Source organism: Lupinus angustifolius, chromosome LG03 (assembly GCF_001865875.1).
Source record: "Lupinus angustifolius cultivar Tanjil chromosome LG03, LupAngTanjil_v1.0, whole genome shotgun sequence".
NCBI classification, from domain to species: domain Eukaryota; kingdom Viridiplantae; phylum Streptophyta; class Magnoliopsida; order Fabales; family Fabaceae; genus Lupinus; species Lupinus angustifolius.
This window is the reverse complement of record NC_032011.1, coordinates 830,895-856,605: the sequence shown is the minus strand read 5'-3', so window position 1 is coordinate 856,605 and position 25,711 is coordinate 830,895. Positions and strand designations below refer to the sequence as shown.

The following is a 25,711-nucleotide window of genomic DNA, read 5'->3' as shown; positions in this document are numbered from 1 at the left end:
ATAAGGTTGGTAATTGGCTTAGCAAGCTTCAATGGGTGGGAAATACATCAAATGGATGTCAAATCTGCATTTCTAAATGGACCTCTAGACAAAGAGGTATTTGTAACACAACCACCAGGCTTTGAGATAGAAGGCAGTGAGGGGATGGTTTACAAATTGCACAAAGCTCTCTATGGTCTAAAACAAGCACCAAGGGCATGGAATAGAATAATAGACACCTTTCTAATGCAACTTGGTTTTGTTAAATGCACCACAGAACATGGTGTGTATGTAAAAGGAGATCACACTGCAGAGATTTTGATCATTTGCCTTTATGTGGATGATCTACTCATAACCAGTGGAAAATTGAAGAATATCCAAACATTCAAGGAGGAAATGCAGGCTGAATTTGAAATGTCTGATCTTGGAGAGTTGTCTTACTTTCTAGGCATGGAATTCAAAAGAACAAACAGAGGAATTTTGATGCACCAAACAAAATATGCAACTGATATTCTCAAAAGGTTTCAGATGATGAATTGCAACATAGTAGCAACTCCAATTGAGGTTGGAATTGGCTTGAGTCAAGGTGATGCAGATCAAGCAGTAGACAAAACAGAGTATAGGCAAATGATAGGGTCATTGAGGTATGTGTGTAACTCAAGACCTGATCTAGCCTATGGAGTTGGCATGGTAAGCAGGTATATGGAGTCTCCTAAACAAAGTCACATGAATGCAGTGAAGAGGATACTCAGATACTTGAAAGGAACATTAGGCTATGGCATTATGTATCCTACAAACAGCAACAAAAGCTGCTGTAAGCCTAGCTTAATTGCATTCTCTGATGCAGACTGGTGTGGGGACAAGACATATAGGAAGAGCACAACAGGGTACTTGTTTCTCTTCAACAATGCTCCTATAAGTTGGTGCTCCAAAAAAGCAAGATGTTGTAGCTCTCTCAACTTGTGAATCAGAATATATTGCAGCTTGTATGTGCACTTGTCAAGCAGCCTGGTTGACAAGCTTAATGGAAGAACTAAGAGTGAAATCAAAAGGAGTATTGCAGCTAATGATTGATAACAAATCTGCTATCAATTTAGCTTTGAATCCAGTAGCACATGGAAGATCAAAGCACATAGAAACAAGGTTTCACTACATTAGGGAACAAGTGAGCAAAGGGAAGGTGAAGGTGGAGTATTGCAAATCAGAAATTCAACTTGCTGATTTGTTCACCAAGCCATTAAAAAGGGACAGATTCGAAAAGCTAAGGCAAAGCATTGGTGTTGAGAATGGAAGCTGAACTAAGGAAGAGTATTAGAAGATAATTCAGCTTTATGTAGAAGTTAGTTAAGTTTCCTAATTTGGCTAATTAGTTGGCAAGTTAGTTAGATTGAATAGCTATAAATAGTAAGCTTTGTATGTTGTATTAAGTGTGTGAAAATTCTATTGATCCTTTAATACAATTGAGGTATATTCATTGAATCATCCTATCTTCTTCTTCTTCTAAAACCAGTATTCATTCTTCTTCACTCTGCAACATTTCTTTCTTTCTTTCTTGATTGATAAGCTTATGCACTTAGTGTGCATACTGCATTGATCAAAGCAGCAATAGCTAACAAGTACTACTAAAACAGGGACAAAGATCTCTTCATCTTCATGTCTCGCACTAATCAAAGTTCATAAAATAATATTAAAATATTAATTTTTAGTTTTATAATTTTTTTTAAATGAATGAAGCTTTTTCATTGACTTAGTACATCAAGTGAAACATGAATAGAGATATGTGATCCTCATCCTTAAAGCATAGGACCTCTATTTTATGATGAAAGTTGGATGAATAAAATATTTGTTATCTTAAATTATGTCAGAGATTCTGTTCGTATTAATGATAATAAAGTAAAAATAGAAAAATAATAAATTTTTAATTGATATTACATATTTTCATTAATATGAGATAAAATTTGAAATATATGTTAAGACATTGTTCACCTTTGCATAATTGTGTACGTGTAAACAATCTCATTCTTATTGGATCTCAAACATTATTTTATAATTTATTACAACTCCTAATAAAATAAGAACAATATATATATTTTTTCTCACATTGATAAACATTATTCTTATTTTATATGGGTCCCACAATATATACTTTTTTTTCCACAATACTTACATCTTTTTTCACATTCTTTTGGCTAAGAACAACCAATACTTGTTCTTATTTAAGAACAAAAATCATAAAATAAAAATGATACAATAGAGAACAAAGTAAAAATGTTCTTATTCCATTATTAACAATCCATTTAATTTATCCAAAAAAACCAGAAAAATATTAGTGACTCATTTGTCAAGGTAGGCTATTAGGATAACTTTTTGTTATGCTTTCTTCACATCATAAATGAAACATGGTTATTCAAACTTTTCTTATTAAAATTGGAAAATATTATTTACATACAAAAATAGTAAGAAAAAGAATACATAAAAACACTAAGTAAATTTTATTGATATGTACAAAAAAACCCCACTAAAACCAGCTTATTTATATATTGAGTAATTAAGATTGTATGTATCAAAAGTATATAGTGATTTTAACTCACTAAACAATTCAAGATAAAAACATTCTTAATCACTCATTTACAGAAAAATTTGGAGGAGCCTTATTCAATACTAGGAAGTGGTAATAACAAAACACAAGAAGAAACATTAATGTCAAAAACTTCAAAGGTACTATGGTCCCAACAGAGTTAGCCTCAAGTTTTTCACTAGTTCCTTCACGGTTAACTTGTATTTTTCACCCATCTGCAACATAGGTATACCAAATTACAAAGTCATATTAATGTTCCTTACACATGTATTTATATAACAAAGTTTCAATTGGGTAAGCACTAAGCATAATTATTCACTGGTTTAGATTTTACACATTACTTTTTAAAAAACTCAGTGCGATTTAATTTTGATCATTTAAATAAGATATGATGATTAAAATAATTTTTTCTCAATCTAAGTCACATGATATATTCTCTTTTGTTTGTGAGTTGGATTTTAGAGGGGAATGAATGGAAAATGAAAGCTTGGGAGTCATCTCACAGGTGTATTTTATGACTCCCAAGTCTTCTATTTCCCTCCGCTCCAAAATCTAACTCTCAAACCAACACTTAGGGCCCGTTTGCGACTTGGTTTTTGGAGGGGAGAGAAGAAGAATGTTTGGAAGTCATGAAATACACTTATGACATGACTCTCGAGATTTCCTTTTCCATTCTTTCCCCTCCAAAATGAAACTCGCAAACAAATTACTTAAAACTTGGAAGATATGTATTATTTATGTGTACCTGAGCAATAATGGTAATGTCAAGAAAAGAGCTTCCAAATGGTAATGCACTATTGCTTATTGTGGAAAGATCTAAACTTTTAAGATGGGTCAATATTTTGAGCATAGAGCCATTTTGGTTGATGCAATGGATGCGGATGAGTACTTCTTTTTCCAAGACTCTTGCTATAACTTCAGGGATTGCTACATTTTGTTCATTGCAATCATAAGAGCTTGTTTTGGCACTAGAAACAGAACCTTCATCATTGTTGAGATTGGTTTTATTGATGAATGACACTGACTCTACTCTTATCTTCTTGCAGCATCTTTGTTCCTCAAGGTCCTTAGCTCGTTTCTGAAGTTGTTTCACATAAGTTATTGCTTCACTAAGTATTGAAGCCTTGTCAATCTATACATAAGAAATAATTCCATTATTGGTAAAGAAGTTTCTGATAGTTTAACGGTAATTACACATTCCTAAAGTGACTATTTGTTCATGAGAATAATTGATATGAATTATTAAATCTTAATTGAACGGTCAAAATTAAAAAATACATGTATATGACTATTATGTAATCAACAACTAACTTTTAATCTTAATCATCTATAATTGGTTGTAAGGCCTAAATTTATTATTCTCACGTTTTTTATATGAGAATCGCTCTAACTCGAGTCATCCCATATATATATATATATTTATTTATTTATTGTTGATGCTCCCTTCTACTCCTATCTTAATATTTTTGGTTCTATTATATTTCTCGGTACTAGCATTTGTGTCTCCATGCCATAATGGCCATCAATTCATTGTATTGAAGTCACTCATCCCTATACAATAATGCAGCACATACAGAATCAAACAGAACTTTGTTCATAAAATAATTGCTTCTTAATATAACAAAAACCATGGAAAATAGTGCAACAATAATGCAATAAATGACTAACCTTCTTCAAGCCAGGAATAGTAGCTGAAAGTGCTATAAATCTCTCAGTCAATTCCTGTCTCCTTTTTCTCTCAGCCATTATATGATCCAAAGTCTCAGAAGAGTTTCTACTCTTCCTTGCACCTGTTTGGTTATTATTACACCCTTTTGATTTGTCACCATTATTACCTTGATGCTTTCTTCCATTACCTATTTCTCTAGAAGCTTCTACTTCTGCTACAACATTGGATTCATCAAAAGATAGAACATATGATTTTGGAGAAGTAGCATTGGCAGTGACAACTTTGTTTGGAACATGTTGAGATGCTATGGAGTTGGAGCTAGTGCTCTTGGTCATAAGTTTGACATGGTTGTTGGATATAGTTGTAGTAGTAGTAGTTGTAGTGTCCTCAAAAGATAAACAACTTCCACCATTATTTGGAGGAGAGAGACTTTCACTCTCAAATGATAAACCTGATTGTTGAAGAAACTTTCCAAGAACAAAATCATGATCATCTACTGAATTTTTGTTGCATTGATCAAAGAAATAACCCTCTTCCATTTCCTATAACAATCCATGCATAAATGTATCAACTTTATAATAATATATAGACACTAATTAAGCAATATATACTACAGAAACATGCAGACATAAACATATTTGACATGTTTGATGCATGTGTTTTTGGTTAATGATGTTAATTATTACCATATCTGAGAAGAAACTTTGCCATGGCACTTCCATTGTTGTTGAGATTTTGAGCACAATAGTAGCAAAAATACCTCACTGGGAAATGTTCAAATCCATGTGTGGTAGATATGGAAGATGGGAAGAGGGAGAAAAAGGGGAAAAAAACATAGAAGTTGTATATCCACCGTTAGATTAGAGGTACTTATAAGGGGATGGAAATCACATGTTTCACTTTATATCTCAAGTCAATCAGAGTGTTTCATTTTATTGCTTTTTATTTTTAAATTTTTTATTTTATTCCCGTATTAATATGTAATTAACTTGAGACTGCGAATAAATGATATTATTGGAGACAGATGATCCACATCACAAGTAAGGCTTGTATATCTTGAGTGGTGACCATTACTTTAGGACATAGACCCAAACGTGGGACCAGTAACTTTAGTCATTGTCCTCTATCCTTTATTGTATTTATCTGTCTCTTCTGACATGACCTTACTATTGCTAGCTAATACATATGCTAGGTTCCTTCCAAATCTTGTAATATGTCACTATAGATATCTCTTATGTGGTTAGCATTTATTACAAGTGATGTCACTTTTTTTGTTGGATAAAGATATATATTTTTTAAATCACGTGTATCATGCATGAGAAAGAGATTACATGTCTCAATCAATGTCTCATTCCTTATCACGGATAAATCAAAATTTTACTTTTAATTTTTAATTTTTTTCCATATAATAATATGTGATTAATTTGAGATAAAAAATAAAATACAGTTAAAAACACATAATCTTTGTCCATCACATGTGATATAAAATTTTATGGAGTACATCAACACTATGGTTTTCTTGATTTTATAGTATAACATTACAATCTTATTCTCTTTAACTCTTCTTATAAAATCAAAGAACTTATTGTTTCTCATTAATAAAATAATGACAAATAAAAAAGAAAACATTATATATAGAACATCTCATAAAAAAACCAAAGAAATCTTCTAAAATGTGAATTATAAATAGGAAAATTAGTATTATATTTGATATTACTATATTGCGTTATAATATATGTGTACCAAATTCTATATACGTGATAGTTTAATCTATTAGTATTTTGTATAACTTATTTTATGCACAATTCTAAACTATCATATCTTTTTATTTGTTTATTAAAAAATATGCATATCTCCTTATATATTTTTTTGAGAAATTCCTATAATAACCAGTGACAGATAAATGGGTGACCAATCCTCAAGTCATTGCAAATATGATATGAGAAAAAGATGTATACATTAAAATTGTAAGAGTTTTTTATATTGTCATTGTATTATTTATCATTCATTTTCAATTATGTTTGACTTTTCAAAAAAAAAATAAACAAAATGAAGGATGGATGATACACTGATGATATATAATTTTTATACTGTCAGTATATCAATATTATACTCATATGATATTAGTCTTCTCGAAGAAAATTGTGCTTGTGCATATATAGACGTTTGAAGCATTCATAGGCTTTTTATAATGTATAGTCTTGTCAAATTCAAATGAGAAAGTTTTCATATTTTATAGTAATAGATAGAAGCCTTATATACACCTTTCTACAAAATCATTAAGATTCGTATATGGTGTGAAAGGGAAGTTAATAGAAAAATAATGAAACTATGTCCCCATATTATGAAGTTGATAGAAAAATAATGAAAATTTGTCTTCATATACACACACTAGATAGAAGTTTGAACAGCCTGGCTTAAATTTTCTTTCCATCAATTATGTTCATTCAAAGTGGACCATAGATATAAATATAACCAATGTTTTCAATTTGTATTCCTTGAACAACATGAGGGAGACAACTTCTGATTTAGTATTTTTGTTGTGGGTGAATTTTCACCATCAACTTCTTTCACATTCACCATCAAACCACTTTATAACTTCTTTTGTTAATGATAAAACTCGAATTCACAATTTCTTATGCTTCATTCATTACATATTCATTTTTTACCATCAGATCACTTTATGATTCCCTAGTGTGGATCTGCAGAATAATATCATTATTAATCATTATATATTGAAAATTTTATAATATATAAAGCACGTTGGTAAGCAATTGAAAGGGTTGGGTTGTAGCGTTGTGGGGTAAATCTAGCATGAAATAAATGTCAATATCTACTCTAGATATATAGTACTACCAACTCCATTAACTAATGAGAAAAGATGTATACAGTGTATAAATTTTATACATTATTATTGTATCATTCACTATTAATATTTAATCACTATTAATTTTCAAAAAAAGTAATCCAAATGAATTGTATATAATGGGGTACATGTGCATAAATTTATAAACTATCGGTGCATAAATTTTACCATCTTAATTAATTCCAACAAAAAATTAGCGCACGTAACTAAGTATATTGGATGGAGGCCACGTTTGGAATTAATTGGAATCCATAGTCTCAGAGCAACTTGCACGTCAAGTTCATTTTTATTGTAAAGTGTTCAACTCAATTCACCCAATAATTATTACTTCATATTTCTAATTTTCTATATAATTTATCAGATTCAGGGAAGGATCTCCAATCCATAGTAATAATATATTTAAATCATTTGTCTTGATGAGTTAAAATTATAATTTATTCAATTTATTTAGACTAGCGTGGCGACATGCACGAATACTGACCATATTTTTACTTTTTTGGTATCAAATATTTGTAATTTACGGTTGAGTTTATTCGATTATTAAATATATTTTTTGTTGTAATGTTCAATTTTTAAATACACTGTTAAAATAAGAAGATGATGGTGGCAAAATAAGAAGATAATGTTATATGGTTTTTCGATAGAAATAAGAAGATAATGAGAACAAAATGGGAATCACAAATTATACTATTATGTGGTGGTTATTTTGTGTTTTCTCTTTAAGTAATACTAGTGTGTACAGGCACTTCGTGCCAGCCTGCGAATATTGTGTGATACTACATATTCAATTTTTATATATTTCATCTTTTTTAATTAAAATGTATTTGTTGTGTTCAATGTACTTTATATTATATTTTTTGTTTATGATAATGTTTAATTTAATGTGAGATATGTGGTTAATTAATGTATTGGTGGTAGTTGCTTAGGATTATATAGTTTTTTTGTAAAAATTAAATAATATTAAGGGCAATATAGGAAATGAAAATTACACCATGAGAGAAGTTATTTCAAGTTTTGGCTTATAGATAGATAGATAAATTTATTATATTACTAGTCAGTATTCATACAATAATTTCTCAAAATCAAGGATGATACACTATTTCTTACTAGCAAAGTTACTTTATAACATATACCATCAATTTGTTTGTGCTTAGATCCAGATACAAACGGTTTCACTGATATAATTTTCTTAATACATTGTGGGGTAAGGTTTTAAGAATGTTTGGCTCAGATAAAATTTGATGTTTTTATGTTTAAGTGGGTGGGTAATGAGAGAGAGTGAGAGAAAACTATGAAAATGAAGAAAACTGTGAAAAAAACAAATGAAAGAATGCACTCAATGGGGTGTGCCAGTGAAAAAAAGAAGATGATGATTGAAATTTTGAAGAAAAAAATAGGGTTTAAACTTTAAAATTATATTTTAGAATACGAAATATAAACGCTAATATAACAAGGGGTGTTGGTTTAAGTGGTACATGTTTGATTCCCTTTAAGCAAGATATTGAGTTTGAATCTTGTGGAAGGAAAAATATCCGTTGGGAGAGTTAACCCCACATACATGTGAATATTCTCGGGCTCCGATAGGATTGTCTCTAGTGCGAGCATACACATGGTAAATCAAAAAGTATATAACCGCTAATATAAGATTGAAGATCCATGTGTGGAATTGTCTTGAGTTTGGGCTTAGGCTTGTATTGGGGCCCCAAAAAATTAGGAAGCATGAATCTGCTAATTGTTGTGACCCATTTTGTTGAATAATAAAAACATCAATACTAGTTTAGTTAGTTTCTTTATCCTACTCAATATCTTCCATAATATATGATCATAGTTTACAGCAGATCGTATATTATGAAAGATATCGCTGAGGATAAAGAAAAATGACATAAACTTCACAATAATAAACTTTCAAGTTTTACCATAAACATGTAACAAAATCATTTCATATATAGAAAATTTCACAACAATAACCAAAATTCTTTAATCATCTTTAGAATAAGTAATTACATTTATGACAAAATTCTTGGAGAGTTGCCCACAAAGAATTGTCAACAATGAAAACAACTGTGACACATAAAAAGAATGGAGCTAAGCTTGATGTACTAGAATTTCTACACTATCCTCAGTACCTTTAGAACAAAAAAATCAATTTTCAGACAAGTTTTTATTAGAATAAACGAGTTTCTGTAAGAGTTAATCAATTAACATTGTAGTTAATTGATGAACTGTGTAAGAATTAATTGATTAACTCTTACAGTAGTTCACTTATTCTAATAGTTTTGACTTGGCCGAAGAAAGAAAGTGAATGATTTAGCATCACAACCTAAAATTATAATGGCAGAGGAGTTATATCTTCAATTTCATAGGCATAATGCTAGCAATGTTTTTGGTCTACCTCATGAGCATGCAGAATACTAATGGAAATCTGATTCATTAGCAAATTCAATGCATGGCATTGGGGCTCAAATCATCCTCAACAGGCAAATTTAGATCAGGGAACACAAATGTAGATTCTTGGTTTCTAATCTCTCGTGGTTTGGAAGAAGCGTTCGATGCGGACACAGGTTCGTTATCATCGAGAACCTTAAGTGTTGTTGCTGATTTAGAGTTCTGTCTTGACTCCAAGTCAAGCTGTTACAAAAGGTTAAGGAATATTAGATTCTAATATACCATTTTCATGTTCTATAGATATATTTATTCATTATTCAAAATGTTGAGCAGAGATTTTGAGTATGGAATGCAAGTACTTTGACATTCTAAATTGTGGTCCGAGACCGCAATTGCAGCAACAACACTAAGGTTTGACCATCACAACAACCTTATCGCCATTACAATAGTGGCTGCATAGCCGCATTTTCCTATAATTGCAATAAACACAACATAACCATAACTATGATTGAGAATCTTGTTACCTAGATTCCCGAAGAGACTAGAATGGTTACCTTCATTCTTTTTAGGCTTTCGTTTGTGGCTCTATGTTTTTCGACAACGAGACGCAACGATGTCAGTTCCTGTTCAGAAATACAAACAACATTAACAAACAAATCATAGGAACTAAATCTATACACAGAAGGGTCTGAGATATCTATGACAACAAGCACAAATCATACATTTTTCAAACTTTTCCTTTCTTGCAACAACAAATTCTCCTCCTCTTTTAGTTCAGCTAAAGACTGCAAACACAATAGAATTCAAAAGGGATTATGATATGTTAAGCAGGTAACAGAGAAAACATATAAGATGATAGCTTTAGATCTGATTATTATTATAATTATACAAGCTTAACTTCAGAATATAAAATCACTAGATATAGATCATTTTAGCAACATATTATATACCAATCTATTGAGTCAATGTCTTTAATATAAGGGTGGCTGTCAATGCAGAAGAAATTTGTCTTGTAAGGAAAAGTACAAAACTATGAGCTATATATATGGCCTCTAATACTAAGTTGCTGGCTGATTTAAACTGAAGTTAACTCAATTACTTGCACTTGACTTTTGGTTTCCCGCAGGTATCCTCGCACTGGAGGCAATCATGTCCAAGTCGGGAACATTTATATGTATGTGGGGCTAATTCTTCTAGCAGTTATTTTGTCATCCACAAGAGTCAAACCCGAGACCTTGCTTAAGGGGAATCAAACGTGTACCACTTGGACTTGACTATAAGCATACACAATGAAATCCTTTGCAGAATGAACTAGTTTTTTTACTCTATTCAATTAAAGAATAATACATCAAAAAAGGTTATATTTACCTTTTTTCTTCTTGACTTTTTGGCAGTGGTTGTATTACTAGGATTAACAATCTGCAAGATACCGAAAATACAAGACTTGAGACATTTTATGAAACAGATACAAATTCTTCAAAAAACTGGAGTGAAATGAAATACAATGACAAATTCTTCAAAAATACATCATAGCCTTTACTGTAACCTACGGATCATGTAACAACCTATATTTACATGTATTTTTTGCTTTGCTATTTTACTATGCAACACGTGAGACCTTAATATTTACTCACATATGCATAATACTTGTAGTAGATGTTAATACATGCACCCCAAATGCAAAACCTCTATGAAAATAATATAATTAAAATGTGTGCTTTAAAATTAAAGCAATGGGTAGTGATTATTGATTAACACTAATAACTAACAGTCCTGTTTTTTTTTTAGTACTACCAAAAGTATCTTCTCATCTTTTTACGTATGGAACTGATCCCTTTTAAGTTTCGTGATTGTTCCTTCCAATAAGTGTCGCTCCCAGGAATTGAACCCTCGATCTTGGGGATCCAATGGAACCTTACATCACTATACTAACTAACATTCGAGCTTAGGTAGCTTCATTTCAACAATTTGGTTAGTGACAAAGTGGTCCCCATTTTCCATTGGGAACTACCAAATTAGCTTTATATATTTTTTATACAATGATTCCTTGCATAGCATAGACCAACATTTTGGGTAGTATAGATTACCAAGGTGAGTTTTAACTCTTCCAACAAAGCCTTATTGGTTACCAAAATAGCTATGTTGGAGATGACACTAAGTGATTTTTGTTCCCTCATCCTAGCACCCAAATGGTCAAATCTAAACCATACATGAAAAAGTCTATAATCACTTATTTGATCACCTTTTTCATTCAAACTCTAGCATTTGGAATTAATGGACGACAGGTAAAAGTACTTTTTATTATAAATTTTCATTGTTTTACTTAAGTTATTTTCAGGAGAACTTTAGGCATTGTTTAAGTAAAAAGATAATTTTAGATTAGAAAATAAAGCATTCAACATATCATAAAATATTAGACTTAATTGTTAGCATATCATGTTAATTAAAAAAAATTCAACACACCCAAACACTACACCTAACTCGAATGGAGATGACTTATCCTAGTATTTGTTGTCTCATTGTGTACCAATCATATCAAAATGTGTCGACTAGTTAAAAAAAATCATAAAAAAGAAAATAAATTTTTTTATTAATTGTTATAATGTGATTGACTTGAAACATAAAGACAAGAATTTTTTGGGACATATCATTGTTGGCACCTAACCCACCCAACCAACAGAAAGAGGAAACCGCAAGGCTTAGTAGTTGCCATGAAAACACGCAGCCCAAATAAAGCACTCGTGTACTCATTTTACCCAAAATACCCCTCATTAGACAAAAATTCCCTTGTAAGGAAAGGGCGTTTACGTCATTTAATGCGAAACGTTGAGACGCGGAGAGGAGTGGAAAAGTGGGGAAGAATCATTCAACCTTCTGACTCTATGCGTTGAATCAAAGTCACCTCTTTTTCTCTCAAATATTCAACACTTTTTTTACCCACTCAAATATTTTTTCTTGTAATAAAAAAATAAAACATTTGCAACACGGAAACAAAACACGACATAGTAATGCGGCGGCTCCGGTGGCCGGAGTAGCACCAATAGTTCAAGGGTAGAAGCGTAAATCTGGTAGAGGTTGAGAAGAAGCTGGTCCAAAAAGAGAATAAGTGATCTTTGTTTAAGATGTCATACGGAGAAAATACATGTTATCATTTAAGATTAAATTTAATTAAAATTAAAATATTAATATGTTGTGAGTATCCTACTGTTTGTCTCTACAGGGTTTCATTTCCACACAACTTTTTCGCAAAAGATATGTTGACGAACTGACAATATAAAAAACTTTAAGGTGTCGTAAATTTTAAAATGTTAATATTTTTCTCTTCTTTTTTTAAATTGGAACTAAAATTTTCTTAGCACTTGAAGCAACAAAAACAAATACTCGTATTAAATAGAGAAAGTGGTATAAAGCATGGAAAGTTACCTTAGATCTTGAGGTTTCAGCGTGTTTGATAGGGTGGCTGGAGTGTTCATAGCAATCAACGGCGCCGCCGCTAGCTGAGGTGGCACCGCTCCAGGAGAGTGGAGTGGTGGGGCTGGCTCTTGTGCTGGTGGTGGGGTCAGCTTTGGTTCTAGGTACGGACCTTGAACGGTGTTGACGCACGGTCCAGTGGAGGTGAAGGTGGGGAGCAGGTGGTGGCGGATGGTGGAGGAGGAGGAGGAGGTCGACGACTTTTGAGTCATCGGTCATGGCTAGGTTGACCCAGTTATCATCACACATCTCACACTATTTTGGAAGAAGTGGTGTAATAATAATGTTATAGGAATTTAAATGTTGATAATAATGAATGTTGAAGTTGAAGGTTTATACTTTATACTTTATAATATATATATATATATATAGGAGAAAGAATGAGAGAGGTAAGAGTGGATGATCTTTTATTGAAGAAAATACAAACCAGAGTGGTTGTTTCATATTTGTATTTTTGTAATGCTAGTTTCTATTTTTTTTTTCATTTTCTCTGTTCTACTACTCTCATATCACAGTGTTTCTACCGATATGGTGTTCTCGTCTCTCCTAATCAATTATAATAAAGTAAAAATAGAAAAAAAATCATAAATGTTTTATTTTTTTAATTGACATAATATATTGTGATTGGTATGACATAGACTTGGAGACAGACTTAAATATAGTAGATCATTGTTTGTTGATCCTACCTTTCTTACATGTCGTGTGATACTAAATACAATATGTAATAACATTTTTATCTTTTTATTTATTATAAAATTACAATTTTGTTATTGAAGATATGAGAAAAACAATCACTTATATCTTCATTAATGAAGAGGATTCTTATTCATTTTTGATCGGCTAGCGCAAATTATTTATGGCAACAACTTAGTAGATAACCTAAAAAACCACAACTTAGTAGATAAATACAAATATCACAGTGACCATGCCCCTTACCTTACAACCAGGCTGGAAGTAGAGATAGCAATTTTTCATCAAGCTAGCATATTACCAATGCTGAAATATTAAATAAAAAATAAGCTAATAATATATATATATATATTAAAAATACCATAAATATATTTATAAAATATTTAATATTGGATAATATATATGAAGACATTAGTAATGTGGACAAATAGACTACTACTTAAACAATTGAGCAATGCATAGAGGAGTTGGCACAAAGTTGTCTAGTTTCAAAGTATAAGTATATAGAAATGTAAATGGTTAAATATTCGATAAAAGTAGCTTTGTTGTTCATATATTCCTGTCAAACTCGAATCTTGATCAATTGATTCATTCGACAACCATTTTTACAAAAATTGTTGGTAATAGATGAAAAGAGTTGTTTGGTGAAAGAGAAGTTGTATTCTTCTTACACCACCTCCTCCTTGAACAAGAATCTTATTAAGTATTTGAGAGGAGAACTATTGTCGTGTATAATTTTAAAGGTAAAATAAACTCCTTATAGGTGATTCTCTGATTTTGCTTTTAGATCCTTCTATATGCTCTCAATTATTCTTTTTCTTAAATGGAATTGGGTAATTGCTTAAATTATCTAAAGTTAAATTGGGTGATATCATAGAATAAATATAATGCAAATTTGTATGGTTGAAGACACTATCATAAGTAATGAGAATATAATATCATAGAATAAAATGATGGGCTTCGAGGGTTTCTTCATTTAGGATGTAGCAATGACCCATAAGAAGAATCTTAAAAGCCCAATTCCTAATTACCGAAATAACCCCTAAATACTTTCATATGAAACCACATGTGCCAAAGATACTCAAATAAAAGAGCACTCATTATCCCTAAAACACAAAAAGATAGTGACATGTATACAATATTAATAAATATTAATCCATTAGATAATTTGAATTAAAAAATAGAACACAACTAATAGTTTAATATTGATGTATTATTAATCCAATTCATTTATTTTTAAAATAATATGACTATGTTAACAACTGTTTGAAATGTTAATCTCTTACATTAACTATATCAAAATTTAATTTTAAGATTCGTGTGATTCCTTTTGTTTTATAATCATCAAAGAACTAATTGACATCATTATTTAGTATAAGGATTTTAATTTTGACCATGCTAATTAATTTTTTATACATTATTCAATCATAAGTTACCGCCTCATTTCTACTACTCTCATATCATATTTTTACTCAAGGTTTTGATTTCTGGGAACAATACTTGTCGAGAGAGACATGTATGAAACCCGAAATAAATTAGTTCCTTATCCACAAGTTGAATGATACCTGATAATATAAAAAAAAATTGAATTTACCTGTAAAATTAATTCTTTGAATTATGCGTTAACATGTTATTCAAGTAGTGTAAAAAAATGTATATGAACAACTCAATTTATTAAGTATAAGTAGGTGTATCAATTAATGCCTTAATGGAATATTTAAGATTGCACTGAAGATGATCATGGATTAATTTACTGTAATAAGTGACGAATATTTACTCAACATAAATGTAGAGTAAATTATATTGACACCCAATAAATTTTACTGAAATTACATAAATCACCCTTCATTTACATGTTTCTCCCTAATGTGTACACCATGAATCTCAACTTGCCAATTTGGTTGTTCACGTGACATTTGTGATTTTGTCACATGTCCCACATAAATTTTCCCACTCTATCATCATAGTCCCTACACAAAAGTAAATATACAAAATCGATCGGGCTAATATGCGAACTATATATTATTTTGTTTGGAAACGAACTATTTTATAATTGTTAGATGAAAAAAGTATATTATTGATTATCATTATATTTACCATTTAGAAGTTGCGTTGGTGTTAACGACTTTACACAACAACACAACACATAGTTGAGTTTCATGATGAGCTGTGTTGTTGTGTATATTTCACATTCCAAAAAGAGATGAAATTCACTTACTCCAATAGTAAGTAAGTTTAAAAGACTTACTCTATATCCTAGCCATCAATTATATGAAAATCCAATAATTTAAATTAGTGAGTAGATATAAACTATTAAATCTCCTTAGAATTGATCCCTTCCCTTATAAAAAATACATGTTATATAATCATGATTGATCACACCCTGATTGAGTAAATGCAATTACGAACTTTTGTTAATGTTGTTATCCTCATAAATGTACATATCATGTGGCAATTATTTTTCTGTCTAAGATTTTAAGTTTCAGCTTCCAAAAAAACTAAATATAGATAATAATGGACTTTTCAGACACAAAATAATTAAGTGAACATAGAAATATGAAGATATATATCCAATCATAATTTGTTAATGGTCATGCATCAATCACCAATCTAATTGAATAACTATGAAAAACAAAGGGACCACAACATTAGTTAGAGGACAAGTCTATTATTTGAAAGAAAGAAGAGGTAAATAGCTTAAAGAAACAGATTTTAGCTTTTAGCTTTTAGCTTTAAGCCTTTATGTTTCAAAAGTTGCCAAAGGCAAAGGGCAACTTAATGTGATTGATATGATTGATTCAGCATTTAAATTTATGATTACACTGTTTGTGATCAAAATTTAATCCAAAGCATATAAAATAATAGTTGCTAATTAATCATTGTTCTAAAATGAAAGATATAAATTAAGAAATAAAAGGCAAGTTTATATTAGTAATTAGATACATTATTTTTCAATTATGACATAGCATCACATGAATCATTCTATGTATTGTGATTGATGAAGAAAATTAAAATTTATAAGAATATGATAGTCTTGACAAATTAGAAGATTGACTTGAAAATTTCAACTCATATAATAACACTACCCTTTTAGATATACTGGTTTTTAATAGGTTTTAAAATTTTTAAATGAATTTTTATTAATGATGGTTACCCCTTCTATATAGATAATAAACTAATTTCTTTAATGTGTTTCTTCCAACCAAAGTCACTAGCAATAATTGAACATTTGATATTTTAGTATATCTTAGAAATAGTAATATTTTATATCACTAGACTAACGCCTTATTGATAATATTTTAAATGATTCAATGTCTCTGTAGCATTTTTTCTCAAAAGAAAAACATGACTAACAAAATGCAAAATATTTACATGGTACCATATACAGTAAATAAAATATTTTCTCTTACCAGAAGATAATTTATCTCATTCCGCTAGTAAAAAGTGTGACATTTGTATTATTTGTTTAGTTTTAGAAATATTTTTATAGAAAATAATTAAATAGGACACATGTTATATTTTTACTAGCCAGAGGCTCCTCGTACCATAATTTATTCTAAAAAATAAAAGATAACTTATATGATAGTTTTAAAGACATTTTTGTACCAATGGTTCAAGTGGTACATACTTGATTCCCCTTAAGTAAGGTTTCGCGTTCGAATATTGCGTAAGAAAAAAATGTCCACTGAGAAAGTTAGTCTCACGTATCTCTGGATGTTCTCGGTTCAGACCTCGACTGTGAGCGATGATATATGTGGAAACAAAAAAAGACATTTTTGTTGTTGTACTAGTACTAGCATGAATATTAAGGTCCCCCAATATCTGTCTCCACTATCCACATCTTTCTCACATAAACCTTATATGTTCCAATTACTTTTGCACTAACTTCTCAACTCTCTCTCACAACCTTTGTATAACTGTCACATGATTCCACTACCATGTTTATGTTCCACATTACTACATATCTCTCTCTCTCTCTCTCTCTCTCTCTCTCTTTCTCTCTCTCTCTCACACTTTCAAATGATCATGGTTCACCTGATTGATTTGTCATCTAATGTAATAATAGGGATATAGATGGCATTCAAAAGTGCTTTTTTCTGTTTCTTTCAATGACCCTTTTTCTATTTCTGCATAAATCTCATTACTGCCAAAAACATATACTATTGTTGAACAAAAGAAAGAGTAAGAAGCTTCTGTTAACAAGTTATAACACTTACTCACTAATATACTCATTCCTTGTCTCATTCTTCAATAAGGAGTCAATACTCAACACATCAAATGAATCTACTTGTTTTGTTCCTAGACCTACACATTTTGGTGCTAACCATTTCTCTTTTATCACCAATTCTTCATGCTTCAGATGCAAATGCAAATGCACAAGCTGAATCTCCAGGTACTGTTTTTTCTATGTCCATCTGCATTATATGATCAACTTCTTAATTTTATCTTATCTGTGTTTATGTGCATGATGGTATGAATTCATTAGTTAGAAAATGATTTGAAACACTGAAAAGTTCTGAAATTGAAACTCCTAACAACAAAAGATAACCTTTTTTACTTTTTGCTTTCTCTGTTATCATGAATTGTCCTTGAATTTTGGTGGGTGGGTGTCACCATTTTTGTGATGTATATTTGTTTCGTTTTCTGAAAAAAATGCAATCTTTCAGTTAAAAGAACAGAAGAAAGTTGTAAATTTTCCATTGCTTGGTGTTGGAAATTCATAAACCCTTCACTACTAGTCATAAATTCTGATGAAACAATATTGTTTTTCTTATCTTTGCTTACTTAATAGACCTTAGAATGTTACTCCTGACTCTGAAGATCTCTCTTGGTACTTGTTCTTGTTACAATCTAATTTATTTTAATGGGTTGTAATTTCATTTTATTTGGTATGAATTCCTTAATAAATTGATATATACATATCAATTATCAGCATATGGTGCTTAATGAGTTGTACTATTTTGCCTCTTTGTTGAAGCAGGAACTCAAGATGTCAGAGTAGTGCACCACCAGAATTTGAATAAGAAAATTCTAGTAGCACTAATTGTTTGTTGTGTTCTACTTGGAGGAATCTTCATATTCTTATCATATGTCTGGTTTCGTAGACATAAAATCTTAAGATTCTCCAGCAGTAAAAGCGAAGGAACCATTGGTATTTTCTCTTAACAAACTTTTACAGTTTTATTTCGGACGATTTTTTTGTTTGTTTATGCAGAGAGGTAATAATGAAAGCTTAGAAAACTCATTTTCAATCCCTCATTCATTCATTTATTGAACTTGTAGAAGCTGCAAAAGGAGAAACCTTAAACCCTATTGATGCTAAACTTTACTACTCAAGGATGACAGATAAGAAGAGTCCGGTTGCTATTTTCGACTTTCGATTATTAGAGGCTGCAACAAACAGCTTTAGCAAAAGTAATATTATGGGAGAGAGTGGTTCTAGAATTGTTTACAGAGCTTATTTTGATGAACATTTCAAGGCAGCTGTGAAGAAAGCAGATAGTGATGCTGATAGAGAATTTGAGGTGATGGTCCTATAGATTAGGCTTTAATATGTATTTTCTACTTCCTAGGATTGTTGATTATATCTACTGAATGTGCTTTTGTTTTTGCACTGAATTTCAGAATGAAGTGAGTTGGTTGAGCAAGATATGGCATCAGAATATCATTAAACTTCTTGGTTATTGTATTCATGGTGAATCAAGGTTTCTTGTTTATGAATTGATGGAGAATGGATCTTTGGAAATTCAATTGCATGGTAAATTTATTCATTAATGTTGACTAGGAAGAAGCAGAAAAAAATGTTATATATTGGAAACTCAAGCATCATATGTTGTTCATTTGTATTAACAAATGCAGGGCCTAACCGAGGATCGTCTTTAACTTGGTTTCTTCGATTGAGAATTGCTGTCGATATTGCTAGGTCAGTCTGCCATTCTTATTGTGCTAAAAACTAATTTTAATATCATTTATCTTATGTATAATAATACATATTTGGTTCTGATAGGGCATTGGAATATCTCCATGAGCATTGCAATCCTCCTGTTGTTCATAGAGACCTAAAATCTTCAAATGTTCTTCTCGATTCTAACTTCAATGCCAAGGTAAGATCGTGCATGACCTATTAGAGTCTGTTTGCGGGTTGATTTTTTTTAGGGGAAGTAAGGGAAAGCGAAGGCTTTAGAGCCGTCTCACAAGTGTATTTCATGACTCTCAAGCCTTCCATTTCCCTTCTTTCCCCTCTAAAACTCGACTCACAAACAAATATGTTATATGTGGTGCATTAGTTACTTATTATTCACTTACGCTTCTGTTTACCGAGTGTTGTGATTCAGTTATCAGATTTCGGACTTGCTATTGCCTCTGGAATGCAACACAAGAACATGAAGATGTCAGGAACTTTAGGATATGTGGCACCTGAGTATATATCACACGGTGTGCAAGAATCTTTAGTATTACTTAATTGACAAAATCTTAGTCCTTCCTTAGAAACATTACTTCTTTGTAGTGTACCCTTCAACCTTCTTTCTGTTGAGGTGTTTCACTGCTCCTCCTCTTTGATTTCTTCCCTTTTCGCCGGAAAATCTTTTGTTCCTAAGTTTCTATGTCACGCTTTTCTGTATTTGTTAAGTTAATTGCAAACGTTGCTATGTCTTTTCGTAAAGATATCAGTGAATTATTTTGCATTATTATTGTTTCAAGCAGTAAGTAGAACTTATGGTCTATGGATTCTTTTCATTTTCATTGAAAACAAAACATAACATTAGTAAGTTTTTCAGGTAAACTAACTGATAAGAGCGATGTCTATGCGTTCGGGGTTGTACTTCTAGAACTTCTAACCGGAAGAAAACCCATAGAGAACATGTCCTCACATGAATACCAATCCCTAGTCTCATGGGTATGTTTTCTTTCATACCTGCAAAGCTTGTACTTAATGAAGAAATCTGTGGAAACTCACAACGTTCAGTACTTAGTGGTTAAAACTTTTGACTTGCAGGCCATGCCTCAGTTAACTGACAGAACAAAACTTCCAAGTATTCTTGATCCTGTTATCAGAAACACAATGGACTTGAAGCATTTATATCAGGTACGTTGAATAAATTCTATATCTTCTGTCCTATGAAACACACACACCTCAAAACAGTCCAAATTTGCGTCGCGTGTCTGCGACATTATCCGTATCATACATCCCTATAACTGTATTATGCAACCTTTTACCTCTAGTTTCTGAATTTTTATAATGCTATAGATAAAAATGTAACAATAATTACACAACCTTAGTATTATATCGTGTTTACAATGACTAAGGCTAAGCCTTAAGACATTATTAATATCCTTTAACTTAAGCTGTGTGTTTTATGTTAACCTCATATCAATTTTATGTCTTGTATGGTAATGTCTCATGTCATGAAATTCTTAAAATTTTAAGGATCTTGTGTCCATATTGTGTCATATTTGTGTCCCATGTTGGTGCTTGTTAGCTTATGTCCATGTTAACATTCTACAGGTTGCTGCAGTGGCTGTACTATGTGTGCAACCAGAACCAAGTTATAGGCCACTAATAACAGATGTCCTACACTCCCTCATCCCTTTAGTACCTGTTGAGCTTGGAGGGTCACCCAGAGTTACTGAACCAGTTCTCTCATAGGACTTGCACTGATGTTGGAAAGTTTTGTTAAGTTTGTTATTTATATGTGCACTTTTGTGACATTTTACTATTAATTCAAATAGGAATATCAAAATGTTCACCATCCTTTTCTACATGATTTTGGTGTTTTGTTTTAGTTGTAAAAATTATAGTTACACTCATACTTAGAAGCTACTTAGCTTTGTGATTATATTGGTAGCTATCTTGTTGGAATATGCTTTTACCAGGAAGAATGCATCAGTCTATATACTAATCATTAAAAAGGAAGAAAAAATAATTATATATTGGCTTGTAACACTTAAACACAAAACATATTCTAACTTGTATTTTATTGGCTGTGGTTTGATTGAAAATTGCACACTACAGTTATGAGTGATTGGTTTTTGCACACTTGGCTGGCAAAACAAAGGGATTTTCAGTTCAGATATATCTCTGTGTAAGTTTAACTTCCATAGGAAATAATTGCTTTCAATAATCATTTGCTTTGATGAATTTAAAGTGCAACCTTTTGAACCCATTCTTCAAGTAAAGGATGTTTTATTTCAACCTGTTTGCAAAACACATGATTCCATGGACCAAATAACACAAATTTTAGAATGATATCAACTTCTTGACATATTGATCCTGAATATATATTTTCTGTTATTTTTCCATCCAAAGTGGAATTGAATAATATATACAATGATCTTTCTCATAGTGGAGAACCAACATCAACATACTGTCTGCTGAAACCCACCTTAAATTGTACATGTATTAGCCTATTGTTGTCATGATATAGTTAGGATTTCACTTCCTATGAAACTCTTTGCATAAAGCTTCCCATGAAAATTCATGCCTTGTAGTGAAGCTTCATGGATTCTTCGGCGAACAAAGGTCTTATCCAGAAAAAGAATATCCAGAACATGTAAAATACACCACCCCAAACATCACCAGTAGTCCCCACATGAGCACAAACCATCTTTAAAGTGGTGAAACCGGTTTGAATCCCTAACAACAATATATCTTTTTTCAACGAGCGATACTAACTTAATGAAGGCATGACAGTCTCCACAGACTCTAAGATTCTTCACAATTTGGATTGAGATTTCAGGAGGTGTAGCTATTAACCCAAAGGCGATGGCCAGCCTTTCACTATGATGAGAGAGAACAGTTTCTTTGTGTTCCTCTTCAATATCATGAAACACATAGTTTGTATCAGGCTGATAACCTGCATCCCTCAACCTGATATTTAACTCCGAAAGTTTAGAGTAAATAGCGTCTGACAAAGGATGAGAAGAATCGCCGGCCAAGAATGAGTAGGTCTTGTTTTTTACCTCAATCCAGCTGTACCCAGGTTCTTTTTTCACTTTTCTCTTATCCATCAGTTTCCTCACATTGGTTCTCTCTTGCCAGTTTCCTGCTGCAGCATACATATTGGATAGCAGGACATATCCAGCTGAATCTTCTGGCTGAAGTAAAATAAGTTTTTCAGCGGCAAGTTTTCCAAGCTCTATATTGCAGTGTACTCGAGATGCTGCCAAGAGAGTGCGCCACACAGTTGCACCCGGGGGAAATGGCATCTCATTTACGATATTCATGGCTTTTTCTAACATCCCTGCACGGCTATATAGATCAATCATGCAAGAGTAGTGCTCCATTGTTGGATCAATTTGATAATCATTGATCATCACATTGAAGTAATTTTGACCTTCGTCCACAAGGCCAGCATGAGTGCATGCAGAAAAGACACCGACAAATGTTATAGCATCCACTTGCAAATTTTGTTTTTGCATCTCCTCAAATACCTCTAATGCTTTCCTGGCTTGGCCATGCTGTGCATATCCGGAAATCATTGAGTTCCACGAAACCAAATCCCTCTCCTGCTGCCTTTTGAAAACTTCATGTGCACTTACAATATTGCCTCTTTTTGCATACATGGTAACAAGGGCACTACTTACACACAAAGCATTATTAAATCTCATTTTAAGTGCAGAAGCATGAAACTGTTTTCCCTGTTCTACTGCCGCAGTAGGAGCAGCACATGCATTAATGATACTGGAAAAGGTAAATTCATTTGGTTTGGTCCCCTCCCTTGTCAAATGGAGGAAGATTTTAGCGGCTTCTTCAGTTTCCCCTGCTTGTGCATATCCAGCTAGCATTGCTGACCAGGCTATTACATCCTTCGCTTCAATTAGTTCAAAAACTTTAACCGCATCATTAATATTTCCTATCTTAACATAAGCATCTAAAAGTGCAGTTCCAACTGAAGATGACTTCTCATAATTAGTTTTAATAACTTCTGCATGTATTTGAGAAATGAAAACCACAAGTTGCACCGTAAGGATGGCAGAATATGTGAAATGATTTGGTTTGACACCTTCCCTCCTCATTTCGGAAAACAAATTCACAGCTTGCTCAGTGCCACCATTTTGCAAGTACCCACTGATCATAGCAGTCCATGACACCACACTTTGTCCCCCATGCATCAAGGAGAATAGACTAAAGGCATCATCCATTTCCTTGCACTTACTCAATGCTACCATGAGTGCAGTTATGACACTTTGGTTACTTAAAAACCCACCCTTCACAGCTCTACACTGCAGCCGTCTCACAAACCCCAATTCTTTAAGGCTGGCACATGACTTGATAACACTAGCTAATGTCATATATGTCGGCTTAACCCCCGAAAGTAGCATGCGATTAAATGTTTTAAAAGCTTCTAAGTCCTGTCTGTTAGTCACATGCCCTGCAATCATACTATTCCAAGAAACAAAATCCTTGTTCTCCATATTATCAAAAATAGCTCTAGCATCTCCTAACATCCCGGACTTCGAATACATATTAATTAGAGAATTGCACACAGGTGTTAATGCCTCAAAACCATGCTTTACAACTATAGCATGAACTTGAATTCCTATGCCAACCATACCTTCATTGACTAATGCTGCAATTACGGTAGAAATAGTATACTGGTTAGGCATACAACAGTCAACTCGCATCTCACAGAACAATTCCCATGCACGATCACTAAGCCCGTTCCACGAATAACCAGCAAGCAAGGAAGTCCAAGACACCACATTTCTCTCACTCATTTCATCGAAAACTCTCCTGCCATCTCTAACAGCCTCAGTTTTCATGTACATGTCAACAAGAGAAGTTCCTACACTAACATCCTGCACAAGCCCACACTTGACACATTGACAATGCACTTGTTTACCCATCACCCCGTCGAAGTTACTAGCACAAATTTTCAAAAAGCAGGACATGGTGGACGCGTCAAATGGTAAACCCGAACGACAAAGTGTCACAAAAAGATTGATAGCATCTTGGGTTTGGTCATTGCGGGAGTATCGGAAGAGCAAGTGGTTATAGTCATTGAGGGTTCTAAGAGGAGTTTGGTCGAACATGTGGTGTGCAATGTGAGGATCAGGGTTGAGTGCAACAGCATGGGGTTGCAGCAGAGTATTAGTGAGGTAGTGAAAATGGTGGCAACGTGCAAATCTGAGAATTGGGTTTGTTGTAATGTTGGTGAATGCTTTCAAAGATGGATTCAGAATCATGCTCTTTTGGTTTTGAAACTGTGGAGAATGATGTTGCTGGTTCTTTACAAATATTTAAGTGCTTTTTTTTTCAAAATAGTTCTCTAAGTTTTAAAATTTTATAATTGGATCACTAAATTTCAGAATGATTTTTTTTGTACTATTAATATATTGGTTAATTAATTAATCACTTTCAAGAAAATCATTAATCTTTTGCTCATCATGAGATCTTATACCAATTGACTAAAGACTTGTTTGTAATTTCTGAAAATTTTATAATGGAATTCCAAATTCTCACTATATCCTCGAACAAAAGGTTAGGTATTTGACTACACTCGACAACACTTAAAGACTTAATTCAAGTTGAATTTTTTTTCTTCTATAAACACGCTTTTGATTTCTAAGATTGAAACAAATTAGAATTCTTAATTCTTTAGGAAGTTGGGGATAAAACATTTCCAAGAATGAACAAAACATAATTATTTTTCCTTCATTTTATGTTATCTTGCGATCTCTTGGAATGACTTTCTCAAAAGTCTTCTTATCAATACGATCTTTTTCTCAACAACTTTGATTAATTTGACATTTATCTATAGGAGTCACAAGGTGATCTCACCCACAACAAAATACTAACAATTGCTGACCAAAAAATTGACATTTATCTTATGAATCAACGAAGAACTAATGATTTAATATATAATAAATTGTTGATCATTTTTTATAAACAAAGTAACCAATCCGCCAATCAATATTGCTTTTTTTTTATCAACCTTTCTTTTCATTTTTTGCCCAATCATATATGAGTTAAATCTTGAATAAACATAAGTTAAATTCCAACACTACACTTCCATGTTTTGCACCATAAAGTGGATTATCATAAATTTGTATATATTCTTACCCTATTATG

The 25,711-nt window shown here is 32.1% G+C and overlaps 3 protein-coding genes across 3 annotated transcripts; 1 reads left to right on the top strand and 2 right to left on the bottom strand.

Moving 5' to 3' along the window:
• Nucleotides 2,449-13,236, bottom strand: LOC109342243 (transcription factor NAI1-like). Its single transcript, XM_019580268.1, has 9 exons — nucleotides 12,901-13,236; nucleotides 10,846-10,896; nucleotides 10,200-10,262; nucleotides 10,032-10,100; nucleotides 9,534-9,720; nucleotides 4,913-4,986; nucleotides 4,226-4,768; nucleotides 3,303-3,689; nucleotides 2,449-2,772 (listed from the first exon to the last, which is right to left on the bottom strand). The coding sequence occupies exons 1-9, from the start codon at nucleotides 13,195-13,197 to the stop codon at nucleotides 2,701-2,703; spliced, it is 1,743 nt and encodes a 580-aa protein (XP_019435813.1). The 5' UTR covers nucleotides 13,198-13,236; the 3' UTR covers nucleotides 2,449-2,700.
• On the top strand, nucleotides 17,651-21,399 carry LOC109342788 (probable receptor-like protein kinase At1g80640). Its single transcript, XM_019580782.1, has 10 exons — nucleotides 17,651-18,031; nucleotides 18,620-18,790; nucleotides 18,922-19,163; nucleotides 19,264-19,396; nucleotides 19,498-19,561; nucleotides 19,646-19,742; nucleotides 19,974-20,073; nucleotides 20,418-20,536; nucleotides 20,636-20,725; nucleotides 21,146-21,399. The coding sequence occupies exons 1-10, from the start codon at nucleotides 17,917-17,919 to the stop codon at nucleotides 21,284-21,286; spliced, it is 1,272 nt and encodes a 423-aa protein (XP_019436327.1). The 5' UTR covers nucleotides 17,651-17,916; the 3' UTR covers nucleotides 21,287-21,399.
• On the bottom strand, nucleotides 21,888-24,888 carry LOC109342786 (pentatricopeptide repeat-containing protein At2g27610). The gene has a single exon (XM_019580781.1). The coding sequence runs from the start codon at nucleotides 24,823-24,825 to the stop codon at nucleotides 22,213-22,215; it is 2,613 nt and encodes an 870-aa protein (XP_019436326.1). The 5' UTR covers nucleotides 24,826-24,888; the 3' UTR covers nucleotides 21,888-22,212.